This window comes from Sander vitreus, unplaced genomic scaffold (assembly GCF_031162955.1).
Source record: "Sander vitreus isolate 19-12246 unplaced genomic scaffold, sanVit1 ctg262_0, whole genome shotgun sequence".
In the NCBI taxonomy this organism is placed as follows: Eukaryota; Metazoa; Chordata; class Actinopteri; order Perciformes; family Percidae; genus Sander; species Sander vitreus.
The window spans coordinates 177501-193350 of NW_027595428.1; the positions used below are offsets into that span (position 1 = coordinate 177501).

The window sequence follows — 15850 nt, forward strand, 5'->3', positions numbered from 1 at the left end:
AAATGGATCTGTTGATGGTCCGGGTTTTTAGAAGCAAAGACAATCGAGGACCAAATCTTTTCCCAGTCCAGTGAATCATCTCCGATGTAGTGTTCCAGATCACTAGACCATACGTGTAGGATGGGGAGGGTTTTACAAGAGGCATCCTGGATAAGTGAATATATTCGGGAGACCAAACCTCTTTTTCGGCCTCTATTGTACAGAATGGAGGGCCAAGGGTGGGTAGTAAGAGGAGCACTCCATGGTACTCCATATGCTTTCATAGATGACCGTAGTTGAAAGTACAGAAATAAAGATGTTCCAGGCAATTAGTAAGACAGTCTCAGATCATTAAAGTCATGAAGCCCGTTCTCGTTATATACATCAGCTAAAACATATATACCCCTAGAGCTCCAATCCGGGAGATCCCCCCCAGTGAGTAGGGAATAGTTGTTGAAGAGTGGACTATTCAGGTGCCATTTACATGTGCTCTTAGATTCCTTCTCAGCAATAACCCATGTTGATAGGAGGAAACTCATTATGGGACCAAGCCGCAGTTTAGCTTGTTTCAAAGGGACAGCGGAGTAAATCAGATCCTCCAGTCTGTGTGGGGATGCTAGGTTCTTTTCTATAGGTTTCCAACAGGGATCAGTATTGGGGTTAAGCCAATCTGAGAGTGGTCTCAGTACAAATGACCAAAAATAATATTTAAAGTTAGGCACGGAAAGACCACCTTCTGTTTTATGCCGTTGAAGTGTTGCTAACTTCACCCGTGGCCGTTTCCCTCCCCAAATAAATGTAGAGACCAAAGAGTGGACTCTTTTCCAGTAATCAGTTGGGGGTGGTAAGGGCAACATTGAGGAAAAGAAATGTATATGTGGTAAAATATCCATTTTAATAATTGAGCTTGTAATGATTTTGGCAAGTGAGACCATCTACTAAGATCCGCCTCAACTTTATTATAGATGCCCTGAAAATTCTTATTGGCAATGTTGGCTAATGAAGGAAAAATGTCCACCCCCAAGTATTTAAATAGTTTGACCACTGGGATGTTCTGAGGTTCAGTTTAGAGGTTAAAGGGAGAAGCGCCGATTTGGTCCAGTTGATTTTATAACCAGATAGAGAGCTAAATTCGTGAAAAGTATCCAAAATATGCGGTAATGATATGGCTACTCTATCAAAAAATAATAATATATCATCAGCATACAGCGATATGGAGTGTGTGGTGTTGTTAAAAGTTATGGGGGAAATAATCGGGTGTTGACGAATTTCTGTGTGAGGGGCTCTAATGACAAAATAAAAAGAAAAGGGCTCGGCACGAGCGTGATAAATTAAACTTGTTTGATATGATGCCATCCGTGTTTATCATTGCAGATGGGTTATTGTATAGTAGTTTAGTTAAATTAATAAAAGTTGAACCCAATTTAAAGCGCTGTAGAACCATCCACAGGTAATCCCATTCTAGCCTATCAAAGGCTTTTTCTGCGTCAAGGCTCAATACTGCACATGGAGAGGGACTATCCTTGGCAGCATGAATTACATGAAGCAGACGCCGTACATTGTCAGAAGCAAGTCGTGATTTCACAAAGCCCGTCTGGTCACTCTTAATTAGCGTAGTTATGTGGGGGTCTAATCGCGAGGCCAGTATACGGGCGAAGATTTTTATCTCGGCATTGAGGATAGATAACGGTCTATAGTTCCCACATTTAGTGGTGTCCTTATTGGGTTTGGGCAACACAGCTATCAAGGCAGCATTCATGTCATTAAAAAAGGCACCAACTTCAACAGCTTTATGAACCATGGCTAAAAAGTATTGTCCCAGCTCTTCCCAAAAGGTGAGATAAACTCTGGGGGAATTCCATCCCATCCCGGAGCCTTTTTTCATTCCAGCTATCGCACCTCTCAACTCAGTCAGTGATTGGTTCACCAAGGCGCTGTGCATCTTCTGGCGTAAGCGTAGGAATCTCTAAATCTTGTAAGAAGGTGTCACGTTTAGTTTTATCCAATGATATTTCAGATTTGTATAGGTCTGCATAAAAAATTTGGAAAGCAGTATTGATTTCTTTGGGAGCAGTCAACAGTTTGTGGTCTGAGCTGATAGCTGTAATGTTGGAATATTTTCACATTTTTGCAGATTAAGAGAGAGCAGTGACTTGTCCTCGAGCCATTAAAATAATAGTTCCTTCTGGTCCTATGAATTTGAAATTCAGCTCGTAATCTCAAAATGTTGTTCAACTTCATTCTGACTGCGTCGATTTTCTTTTTACTGTCCTCTGATGCGCCATCCATACAACAATATACCACAATATACCACAATATACCACAATATACCACAATATACAACAATATACCACAATATACCACAATATACCACAATATACCACAATATACCACAATATACCACAATATACAACAATATACAACAATATACCACAATATACCACAATATACCACAATATACCACAATATAAAACAATATACCACAATATACAACAATATACCACAATATACAACAATATACAACAATATACCACAATATACAACAATATACCACAATATACAATATACCACAATATACCACAATATACAACAATATACCACAATATACAACAATATACAACAATATACAATATACAACAATATACCACAATATACAACAATATACAATATACAACAATATACCACAATATACCACAATATCCGTTTTTGCGATAAAATGTCGCACATGAAAAAATATATATATTATTGTAAAGTTACATAAGTGTTTTATCTTGAAAAATCGTCAGTTCTGCAGCCAAATGTATTGTATAAAGCACCAGGTTCAATATTCTTTTCTCAACAAATTCTACATACATAATTTCAGACTGTTAATGTACCTGTTGCAGGAGTTATTAACTGATGTTGTTGATGCTGTTACACTGATGTCTTTCTTCCACTCACTGTAGTTGTGTCTGCTAATCAATGTGATCAGCACATTAGTCTGTTTTAAGATGAGGCACATACATGTTACAATCTATATTTACAAATGCTGTTTATTACCAAAATGTACATATCACTAAACAAGTGTTGCATACAATACACATTGTCTAAGATACATTTGACATGTAGGAGTATGTGTACTTAATACTGCATGTTCTCAACTGAAGCATACATTCATATACAAGCTCATATATTAATATAAATCATTGTGAGCTACCATGCCTTAACTACGAAGGCATCCACACTGAAAAGTGAGCAGAGCCTGCAGAAGGAAGACCTGTGTACAGAGCAGCGTGTTTGGTGCCATTCATCTGGTTGTTGAAACAGATTGCATTGACCACATCCGAAGTTCTCAAATGTGTTCTGATTATAACGATGCCAGAAAATCATTTTTGGTTCAGCTTCTTCTGCTGAAAGGACAGAACATCTTTTAGCACGTTAGCAGTCATTGGTATTTAGAGGTTCAAAATGTGAGTCCTGTAATAGATGTGTCCTCTTGTGTTACTGTTAGGCCTGCTGCTCCTAGGTAGCTTCTCTGTCTCTTCTCCCTCCCTCTCTCTGTCTGTCTCTCCTCCCTCCCTCTCTCTGTCTGTCTCTCCTCCCTCCCTCTCTCTGTCTGTCTCTCCTCCCTCCCTCTCTCTGTCTGTCTCTTCTCCCTCCCTCTCTCTGTCTGTCTCTCCTCCCTCCCTCTCTCTGTCTGTCTCTCCTCCCTCCCTCTCTCTGTCTGTCTCTCCTCCCTCCCTCCCTCTGTCTGTCTCTTAATGCAGGAGTGGAGTCTAGAGTGAGGGAGTCTGGGTTCCAGCTGCCTCTCATCTACCACAATCAACAAACAATTTGTGATAATACTTTTGTTATAATGAATTTACAAGAACCCTACACAGATTAAACAGCACCTAGTGCATTTACAATTACCTACTAAACACTTAACTATGTATGTCAAACATTAAATATATATATATATATATATATATAAAAGGATTTTGGTGAAGTGTTTTCATGGTGATTAAAATTGACAAGTACATAAAGACACACATGAAAAGCACAAAGTACATTTTGCTGATCCTTTGTCAACATCAAGTATAATAACATTTAAGAAATCATATTTATGTTGATTAAAGCCAAATCAATTAATCAATTACATTATGTCAGACTATATATTTACATATATATATATATATATATATATATATATATATATATATATATATATCTGAGCTATATGTCAGTCTATATATAGATATATCTGAGCTATAATGTCAGACTATATATAGATATATATATCTGAGCTATATGTCAGACTATATATATATGTATATATATATAGATATATATATATATATATCTGAGCTATATGTCAGACTATATATATATGTATATATATATAGATATATATATATATATATGAGCTATATGTCAGACTATATATAGATATATCTGAGCAGGATGAAAGATGACAGGATGTAACGTGTGTTGTAATGAAATGTTAATAAATATGTGTAATGTCTACTGTCTATAGCTAGCGTTAACGTGTCCTCTCTGTTAGACAAAGCTGCTAAAATAACCGTAGACATGTTTAATCTGATGCTTGCAGGCTCTCTTGTAGTGTTTCAGCCTCAGGGTGTGGGGGGGTTGATCATTCACAACATAACAAAACATGAAGAATGAAATCCCCGTTTCATCACCGTTTCATCCCCGTTTCATCCCCGTTTCATCACAGTTTCATTCCAGTTTCATCACCGTTTCATCACCGTTTTATCACAGTTTCATCCCCGTTTCATCCCCGTTTCATCACAGTTTCATTCCAGTTTCATCACCGTTTCATCACCGTTTTATCACAGTTTCATCCCCGTTTCATCCCCGTTTCATCAGTTTCATCACCGTTTCATTCCCGTTTCATCCCCGTTTCATCCCCGTTTCATCACCGTTTCATCACCGTTTCATCCCCGTTTCATCCCCGTTTCATCACCGTTTCATCCCCGTTTCATCAGTTTCATCCCCGTTTCATCACCGTTTCATCACAGTTTCATCCCCGTTTCATCACCGTTTCATCCCCGTTTCATCACCGTTTCATCCCCGTTTCATCACCGTTTCATCCCCGTTTCATCACCGTTTCATCAGTTTCATCCCCGTTTCATCAGTTTCATCCCCGTTTCATCACAGTTTCATCCCCGTTTCATCACTGTTTCATCAGTTTCATCCCCGTTTCATCAGTTTCATCCCCGTTTCATCAGTTTCATCCCCGTTTCATCACTGTTTCATCAGTTTCATCCCCGTTTCATCACCGTTTCATCCGTTTCATCCCCGTTTCATCACCGTTTCATCCCTGTTTCATCCCCGTTTCATCACCGTTTCATCACAGTTTCATCCCCGTTTCATCACCGTTTCATCCCCGTTTCATCACCGTTTCATCACCGTTTCATCCCCGTTTCATCAGTTTCATCCCCGTTTCATCACGTTTCATCACGTTTCATCCCCGTTTCATCACCGTTTCATTCCCGTTTCATCCCCGTTTCATCACCGTTTCATCACCGTTTCATCCCTGTTTCATCCCCGTTTCATCACCGTTTCATTCCCGTTTCATCACCGTTTCATCCCCGTTTCATCACCGTTTCATCAGTTTCATCCCCGTTTCATCACCGTTTCATCACCGTTTCATCACCGTTTCATCACCGTTTCATCAGTTTCATCCCCGTTTCATTCCCGTTTCATCACCGTTTCATCACCGTTTCATCAGTTTCATCCCCGTTTCATCACCGTTTCATCACCGTTTCATCACCGTTTCATCAGTTTCATCCCCGTTTCATCACCGTTTCATCCCCGTTTCATCCCTGTTTCATCCCCGTTTCATCACCGTTTCATCAGTTTCATCCCCGTTTCATCCCCGTTTCATCACCGTTTCATCACAGTTTCATCACCGTTTCATCACCGTTTCATCAGTTTCATCCCCGTTTCATCAGTTTCATCCCCGTTTCATCACCGTTTCATCCCCGGTTCATCCCCGTTTCATCACAGTTTCATCCCTGTTTCATCCCCGTTTCATCACTGTTTCATCAGTTTCATCCCCGTTTCATCAGTTTCATCCCCGTTTCATCACCGTTTCATCCCCGTTTCATCCCCGTTTCATCACAGTTTCATCCCTGTTTCATCCCCGTTTCATCAGTTTCATCACCGTTTCATCCCCGTTTCATCCGTTTCATCACCGTTTCATCACCGTTTCATCAGTTTCATCACCGTTTCATCCCCGTTTCATCCCCGTTTCATCACAGTTTCATCCCCGTTTCATCACCGTGGAACAACGTGGAGTCCACCACAGAGCTTTCAGGGAACGCTCCTTCCTTCCTCTGTTGTTCCTGAATTTACCAAGTCGTCTTGTTATCGCTGCATGGTGCTGGCTGTTTCTGGCTAAACTCCACATCCAGCACATCATACACGGCCCCTGTAAGGACTACTCAGATTACTCTATTTACTCTGATTACTCTGCGTCTTTAAGCAGCTTGTTGAGAATCGCTGAAATCAAATCCTGCAGATTATCATCCAGATATATCATCACTGCTGACACACACAGACACACACACACACACACACACACACACACACACACACATACACAGACACACACACACAGACACACACACACACACACACACACATATATATATATATCAGGTTTGACCACTAGATGGCGCTGATCGCCCCTCCCCTGTTCGCCGCTGGGGGGCGCTGCCTCCACCGGTCCTCCACGGGGGTCTGATGGCAGGATGGCGGAGGCAGGGGGACTGGAGTCTATCGCGTCCCGGTGCCTAGACGAGTCGTCGGACAGCGAGCCGGAGCAGGAGCCCGGATCCCCGCAGAAACTCATCCGAAAAGTGTCCACTTCCGGCCAGATCCGCAGCAAGGTACTGGGGGGTCAAAACTTTTCTTACTGGACATTATCTCCCGTCAGTGACCGTTTTCATTCAGCGGGGCTGGGCCACACAGAGCCCCGAAGTGCACCCTTCTCCTCCAGGACGGTACCGCGCACGAAACCTCATTATAAAACTCACCGTTTAACATTTCTTACCGTCGGTGAACATTTAAATGTAAGGTGTAATAACAGTAAATGCATTTCTTTCTAACAAACAGGTTCCGCTTTCTAATTCGGCATCTTTTGTGTTTGTTATACTTCATCTGTTATATCAGCTTTAACACTTTTCCCCACATCCTCTTCCTCCGCTAACTCGCCCGTTACTCTGTGGTCGGCGGTAAACCAGTCACAGAAACGGGCTTTTAATTAAAACCCGGGCTGGTTGGTGGTTTATTATGATGCCGATTTGAAGAGTGAATGTGATTGAACTTTGAACCAGTTTCATAATTGTTTTTGATCCCGCGCATGTTATCCAATGAACAATGTCACTTTAAAATCTGATGGATTTTAAGTTGAGTTTGGCTACAGAACATTTTACGGGGGGAGGGCCACAGCTGCTACTATATCTAAAACACCCAGTAGATATCATAAAGTGTAATATAATTAACAAACACTTGACTTTGGTTAAAACATAACGACTTAATCTAACACCAGAAAGGCGGTTTTTTGGCAATAACCCTCTTTATCTTCAGAAACCGGCAGTTGAAAGCTAACTCCGGGTCTCAGGCCGCAGGGAAAGCCCCGCTGTTTCCTGCTGAAGCTCCCCCGGGAGGGGTAGCTGCTCCCCGCGGGGATGGAGGACTACGGGTCAGGAAGACAAAGCTTTAAATGTTCCGGTGGTTATGTTGTGTGTGTCGGTGTTAATAACGGGCGTTTATACGGTAACTAGGCAACAGGTTCCTCCGTCACACGCAGCAGTTTGACGGTTAAGATTTATTTCCGTTTATTATTAAACTTTAGACTGTACGCTGCCTTCATGTGCACGTCACAAGCTCGGACATCCCGTTGTTGCTGCTTAAAGTGCTGTTGTTGGGAAAACACAATGACAGGAAGGCTGTCTGCTGGTACTCTGCTGGCAGGGTGTTGTCTGACGGCTTAGTAACTCCAGCTCTAAATATTCTATATATATATATATATATATATATATATACACGATATATATAGATATATACACAGCATACATACATGCACACACACAAACACACACACACACACACACACACACACAGAGACATATACACACAGACACACACATACATGCACACACACAAACACACACACACACACACACACACACACACACACACACACACACACAGGCAGGCAACATGCAAACACACTGAAGGCAGCAGCTGTTTCCCTGTTTGTCCCACGGTCCCTGAAGGCGGCAGCTGCTCACTCTGAAATGGGTGTTTGAGTCACAGGAAGTCGGTTTCTATTTAAAGCTCTGAGATGTTTTGGGAGAGTTCACATGAATAGTGAGCGAGGGGTCAGCTTCTCCTCGGACCCCGAACCTCCTATGGCACCATGTTGATGCTACCAAGCCATCACCCCCAGTTAGCATCCCGTTAGCATCCCATTGACTGCCATTCATTCTGACGTCACTTTGACAGAGAATAACTTCACATCTGAGGCGTTTAAAGACTCTATTTGTCCGTTGTTTATTTCTAAAGAAACACGACAATGTATAAAAGGCTCCATTACCTTGTAATGGAGCCTTCTTCCTCCTCCTTCTCTCCTTCTCTCCTCATTCTCTCCTTCTCTCCTCCTTCTCTCCTTCTCTCCTCCTCTTCTCCTTCTCTCCTCTCCTCCTCCTTCTCTCCTCTTTCATCCTTCTTTCCTTCTCTCCTCCTCCTCTCAATTTCTCCTTCTCTCCTCCTTCTCTCCTTCTCTCCTCCTTCTCTCCTCCTCCTCTTCTCCTTCTCTCCTCTCCTCCTCCTTCTCTCCTTCTCTCCTCTTTCATCCTTCTCTCCTTCTCCTTCTCCTCCTTCTCTCCTTCTCCTTCTCCTCCTTCTCTCCTCCTCCTCTCCTCCTCCTTCTCTCCTCCTCTCCTCCTCCTTCTCCTCCTCCTCTCCTCCTCCTCCTCCTTCTCCTCCTCCTCCCCTCCTCCTTCTCTCCTCCTCTCCTCCTTCTCTCCCTCCTTCTCTCCCCTACCTTCTTCCCTACGTACTTCCTTTCTTCTTCCCTTCCCTGACTTTATAACACACCCCGCAGCAGTAAAAGCACTTCCTGTTGGTCCATAAACTGTGAAAGGCTGCTGTTGTTTCTCTCTGTCACGAGACCAATCAGCCGGCTGTTTTCTGTTTGAGTGAATCACGAGGCGCTGCAGACGCAGTTCTTCCTGTATTAATACACATAATAAATATAATAATCTTGTTTCAGACGGTGCTGAAGGAGTTCTTCCTGTATTAATACACATAATAAATATAATAATCTTGTTTCAGACGGTGCTGAAGGAAGGAAACCTGCTGAAACAGACCAACTCGTTCCAGCGCTGGAAGAGACGATACTTCAAACTGAGAGGGAGGACGCTGTACTACGCTCAGACCGCCAAGGTACTATACTACATAATATACTATATAATATACTACATAATATATAATATACTACATAATATACTACATAATATACTATATAATATATAAGGCTCAGATACTTCAAACTGAGAGGGAGGACCCTGTACTACGCTCAGACCGCCAAGGTACTATACTACATAATATACTATATAATATACTACATAATATATAATATACTACATAATATACTATATAATATATAATGCTCAGATACTTCAAACTGAGAGGGAGGGCGCTGTACTACGCTCAGACCGCCAAGGTACTATACTACATAATCTACTATATAATATACTACATAATATACTACATAATATACTATATAATATATAATGCTCAGATACTTCAAACTGAGAGGGAGGACGCTGTACTACGCTCAGACCGCCAAGGTACTATACTACATAATATACTATATAATATATAATGTACTCATAAAGATACTACAAACTCAGAGATAGGATACTACATGTATACTATATAATATATAATGCTCAGATACTTCAAACTGAGAGGGAGGACGCTGTACTACGCTCAGACCGCCAAGGTACTATACTACATAATATACTATATAATATACTACATAATATATAATATACTACATAATATACTACATAATATACTATATAATATATAATGCTCAGATACTTCAAACTGAGAGGGAGGACGCTGTACTACGCTCAGACCGCCAAGGTACTATACTACATAATATACTATATAATATACTACATAATATATAATATACTACATAATATACTATATAATATATAATGCTCAGATACTTCAAACTGAGAGGGAGGACGCTGTACTACGCTCAGACCGCCAAGGTACTATACTACATAATATACTATATAATATACTATATAATATACTACATAATATATAATATACTACATAATATACTACATAATATATAATATACTACATAATATACTACATAATATACTATATAATATATAATGCTCAGATACTTCAAACTGAGAGGGAGGACGCTGTACTACGCTCAGACCGCCAAGGTACTATACTACATAATATACTATATAATATACTATATAATATACTATATAATATACTACATAATATACTATATAATATACTACATAATATACTATATAATATACTATATAATATACTACATAATATACTATATAATATATAATGCTCAGATACTTCAAACTGAGAGGGAGGACGCTGTACTACGCTCAGACCACCAAGGTACTATACTACATAATATACTATATAATATACTATATAATATACTATATAATATACTACATCATATATAATGCTCAGATACTTCAAACTGAGAGGGAGGGGACGCTGTACTACGCTCAGACCGCTAAGGTACTATACTACATAATATACTATATAATATACTACATAATATATAATATACTACATAATATACTACATAATATACTATATAATATATAATGCTCAGATACTTCAAACTGAGAGGAGGACGCTGTACTACGCTCAGACCGCCAGGTACTATACTACATAATATACTATATAATATACTATATAATATACTACATAATATACTATATAATATATAATGCTCAGATACTTCAAACTGAGAGGGAGGACGCTGTACTACGCTCAGACCGCCAAAGTACTATACTACATAATATACTATATAATATATAATGCTCAGATACTTCAAACTGAGAGGGAGGACGCTGTACTACAGCTCAGACCGTAGGTACTATACTACATAATATACTATATAATATACTACATAATATACTATATAATATATAATGCTCAGATACTTCAAACTGAGAGGGAGGGACGGCTGTACTACGCTCAGACAGCCTAGGTACTATACTACATAATATACTATATAATATACTATATAATATACTACATAATATACTATATAATATATAATGCTCAGATACTTCAAACTGAGAGGGAGGACGCTGTACTACGCTCAGACCGCCAAGGTACTATACTACATAATATACACTATATAACATACTATATAATATACTATATAATATACTACATAATATACTATATAATATATAATGCTCAGATACTTCAAACTGAGAGGGAGGACGCTGTACTACGCTCAGACCGCCAAGTACTATACTACTAATAATATACTATATAATATACTATATAATATACTACATAATATACTATATAATATATAATGCTCAGATACTTCAAACTGAGAGGGAGGGACGCTGTACTACGCTCAGACCGTAAGTACTATACTACATAATATACTATATAATATACTATATAATATACTACATAATATACTATATAATATATAATGCTCAGATACTTCAAACTGAGAGGGAGGACGCTGTACTACGCTCAGACCGCCAAAGTACTATACTACATAATATACTATATAATATACTATATAATATACTACATAATATACTATATAATATACTACATCATATATAATATACTACATAATATACTATATAATATATAATGCTCAGATACTTCAAACTGAGAGGGAGGACGCTGTACTACGCTCAGACCGCCAAAGTACTATACTACATAATATACTATATAATATACTATATAATATACTACATAATATACTACATAATATACTATATAATATATAATGCTCAGATACTTCAAACTGAGAGGGAGGACGCTGTACTACGCTCAGACCGCCAAGGTACTATACTACATAATATACTATATAATATACTATATAATATACTATATAATATACTACATCATATATAATGCTCAGATACTTCAAACTGAGAGGGAGGACGCTGTACTACGCTCAGACCCGCTAAAGGTACTATACTACATAATATACTATATAATATACTATATAATATACTATATAATATACTACATAATATACTATATACTATACTACATACTATACTATATAATATACTACATAATATACTATATAATATACTACATAATATACTATATAATATATAAGGCTCAGATACTTCAAACTGAGAGGGAGGACGCTGTACTACGCTCAGACCACCAAGGTGTGTATATATATATATATATATATATATATATATATAAATATATATAACGATTAATTGCATATTTTATCACATGATTATAATTCTGTTATTTAGCATTTCAGAACAGTTTTTAAGTCCATATTAACAATGAGAGCCGTTCTTACCAGAGGATCTTAACTGGGAATCAAATGAATGCAAAGAAAGTTACTTTATGAACTTGATTTTAAGATTTGTAATTATTTATTTACTGTAAACAAAAGAAAAATGTGTGAATCTGTCATTGTTGCACAATTCCTCCAAGTCCCGAACTAAAACCTAAAGATCCTATCTGTCCTTACCAGAGTCCATCTGGTGTTCAGTAACTCCTAAATAATGTAGATTCCTCACTGACGTCCAGTGATCAGCGGTTAATGAGACAGAGTTTGGACTCTGCAGCAGTTCCTGTTTAGCTGCTTTCTCCGTGGAGTAGCGTGTGGTGAGACTACTGTCCCCCTCGACGGCCATGAGACGGGTCAGGTGAGACTACTGTCCCCCTCGACGGCCACGTATGAGACGAGTCAGGTGGGACTACTGTCCCCCTCGACGGCCACGTATGAGACGGGTCAGGTGAGACCACTGTCCCCCTCGACGGCCACGTATAAGACGGGTCAGGTGAAACCACTGTCCCCCTCGACGGCCACGTGTAAGACGGGTCAGGTGAAACCACTGTCCCCCTCGACGGCCACGTGTAAGACGGGTCAGGTGAGACCACTGTCCCCCTCGACGGCCACGTGTAAGACGGGTCAGGTGAGACCACTGTCCCCCTCGACGGCCGCGTGTAAGACGGGTCAGGTGAGACCACTGTCCCCCTCGACGGCCACGTATAAGACGGGTCAGGTGAGACTACTGTCCCCCTCGACGGCCACGTATAAGACGGGTCAGGTGAGACCACTGTCCCCCTCGACGGCCACGTATAAGACGGGTCAGGTGAGACTACTGTCCCCCCTCGACGGCCATGTGTAAGACGGGTCAGGTGAGACTACTGTCCCCCTCGACGGCCATGTATAAGACGGGTCAGGTGAGACTACTGTCCCCCCCTCGACGGCCATGTATAAGACGGGTCAGGTGAGACTACTGTCCCCCTCGACGGCCATGTATAAGACGGGTCAGGTGAGACTACTGTCCCCCTCGACGGCCATGTATAAGACGGGTCAGGTGAGACTACTGTCCCTCCCTCGACGGCCATGTATAAGACGGGTCAGGTGAGACTACTGTCCCCCCTCGACGGCCATGTATAAGACGGGTCAGGTGAGACTACTGTCCCCCCTCGACGGCCATGTATAAGACGGGTCAGGTGAGACTACTGTCCCCCTCGACGGCCATGTATAAGACGGGTCAGGTGAGACTACTGTCCCCCCCTCGACGGCCATGTATAAGACGGGTCAGGTGAGACTACTGTCCCCCCTCGACGGCCATGTATAAGACGGGTCAGGTGAGACTACTGTCCCCCCCTCGACGGCCATGTATAAGACGGGTCAGGTGAGACTACTGTCCCCCCTCGACGGCCACGTATAAGACGGGTCAGGTGAGACTACTGTCCCCCCCTCGACGGCCACGTGTAAGACGGGTCAGGTGAGACTACTGTCCCCCCCCCCTCGACGGCCATGTATAAGACGGGTCAGGTGAGACTACTGTCCCCCCTCGACGGCCATGTATAAGACGGGTCAGGTGAGACTACTGTCCCCCTCGACGGCCACGTATAAGACGGGTCAGGTGAGACTACTGTCCCCCCTCGACGGCCATGTATAAGACGGGTCAGGTGAGACTACTGTCCCCCTCGACGGCCACGTATAAGACGGGTCAGGTGAGACTACTGTCCCCCCTCGACGGCCATGTATAAGACGGGTCAGAACATGCCAACCATAGTACGTCTTTAAGACCCGAGTCCTCTACATGCTGACAGGTCTGCAGTTAGCTGCCACCCGTTTAGCAAGAGCTGAAGTCATTTTTTGGGATTTGGTTTCCTCAACAGGTCGGCTAGTAGTACTCTCCAACATACTGCTTAGCCTGATCCTGCTAGCATCAACCTGAGTCACGTTAATTAGCTCGTAGCTGGTAGCTCCAGCTGGACGTGCTGCGGTGATATTTTAATTCAGCTTTACTCAACGTGCATATGGTTTAGACTTGTCTACGAGCCGTCAGGGAGTTTAGGAAAATAAAAAGCTCCATTCAGAGTTATTGCTGCTGTGTTTCTCCATCATGCTGCAGCCTGCAGCAGCAGGATGTGTTAGGAGGAAGTGGCAGCTTGATGAGAAGTAACGGTGCTGCAAAGGGTCAAAATAGTAGCTGTTAGGCCCCACGCCAAGCCCAGTGAGGTGGAAATACATTAATAAATGGAGGCATGAGATTAACGGGATTAAAAAAATTTATTAATTATTAATAAATGCTGACAGCCCTATTACAATATATTACTCGTAGCTCTAAGCTATTATCTGTCTCACTGACTCACTGTCTCACTGATTCACTGACTCACTGTCTGTCTCACTCTCTGTCTGTTTCAGTCGATCATCTTTGACGAGGTGGACCTGACAGACGCCAGCGTGGCCGAGTCCAGCACCAAGAACGTCAACAACAGCTTCACTGTGAGTCTTCATCACTCCTTCATCACTACAGCTGCAGCCAGTACAACATCCATACCATAATAATCACATAATAGTAACCTGTTAATCAACCATTAGTCCATCAGCCAATCAGATCTGGAGGTTCTGTTATATGAAGGGCTCGGTATCGGTCCTAAATGTTTGATACAGTACTGATACCATTACTGTAGACAGGCAGAGAGACTGACATGCACACAGACACACACACACACACACACACACACACACAGAGACACACACATACACGACACGTGCACACACACACACACAAACACACACCGACACACACACACAGAGACACACACGCGCACACACACACAGAGCACACATGCACACACACACACACACACAGAAAGACACACGCACACACACCGACACACACACAGAGACACACACACATACAGAGACACACACACACACACAGAGACACACACACACACACACACACACGCACACACACACACACACACAGATACACAAACACACACACACACACAGAGACACAAACACACACACACACACAGAGACACACACGCACACACACACACACACACACGACACACACACACACGCACAGAGACACACACACACACACACATGCACAGAGACACACACACACACACACATGCACAGACACACACACACACACACACACACACATGCAGACACACACACACACACATCCTGCTGGGTCATATACTGTTATCACAACGAAGGTGCAGCTGCACCAACAACATAATAACGTGTGTGTGTGTGTCTGTATTGTGTGTGTCTGTGTGTGTGTGTGTGTGTGTGTGTGTGTGT

The 15850-nt window shown here is 41.6% G+C and overlaps 1 protein-coding gene across 1 annotated transcript; it reads left to right on the forward strand.

Annotated features, from left to right (window-relative positions):
• Positions 1-6691: 6691 nt before the first annotated feature.
• On the forward strand, positions 6692-15028 carry LOC144513480 (diacylglycerol kinase delta-like; the record flags this gene model as incomplete). The annotated part of the gene is made up of 3 exons (XM_078244570.1): positions 6692-6854; positions 9307-9417; positions 14948-15028. Coding segments are annotated over exons 1-3 (330 nt in total), but the record flags the coding sequence as incomplete, so codon positions are not given.
• Positions 15029-15850: the final 822 nt, after the last annotated feature.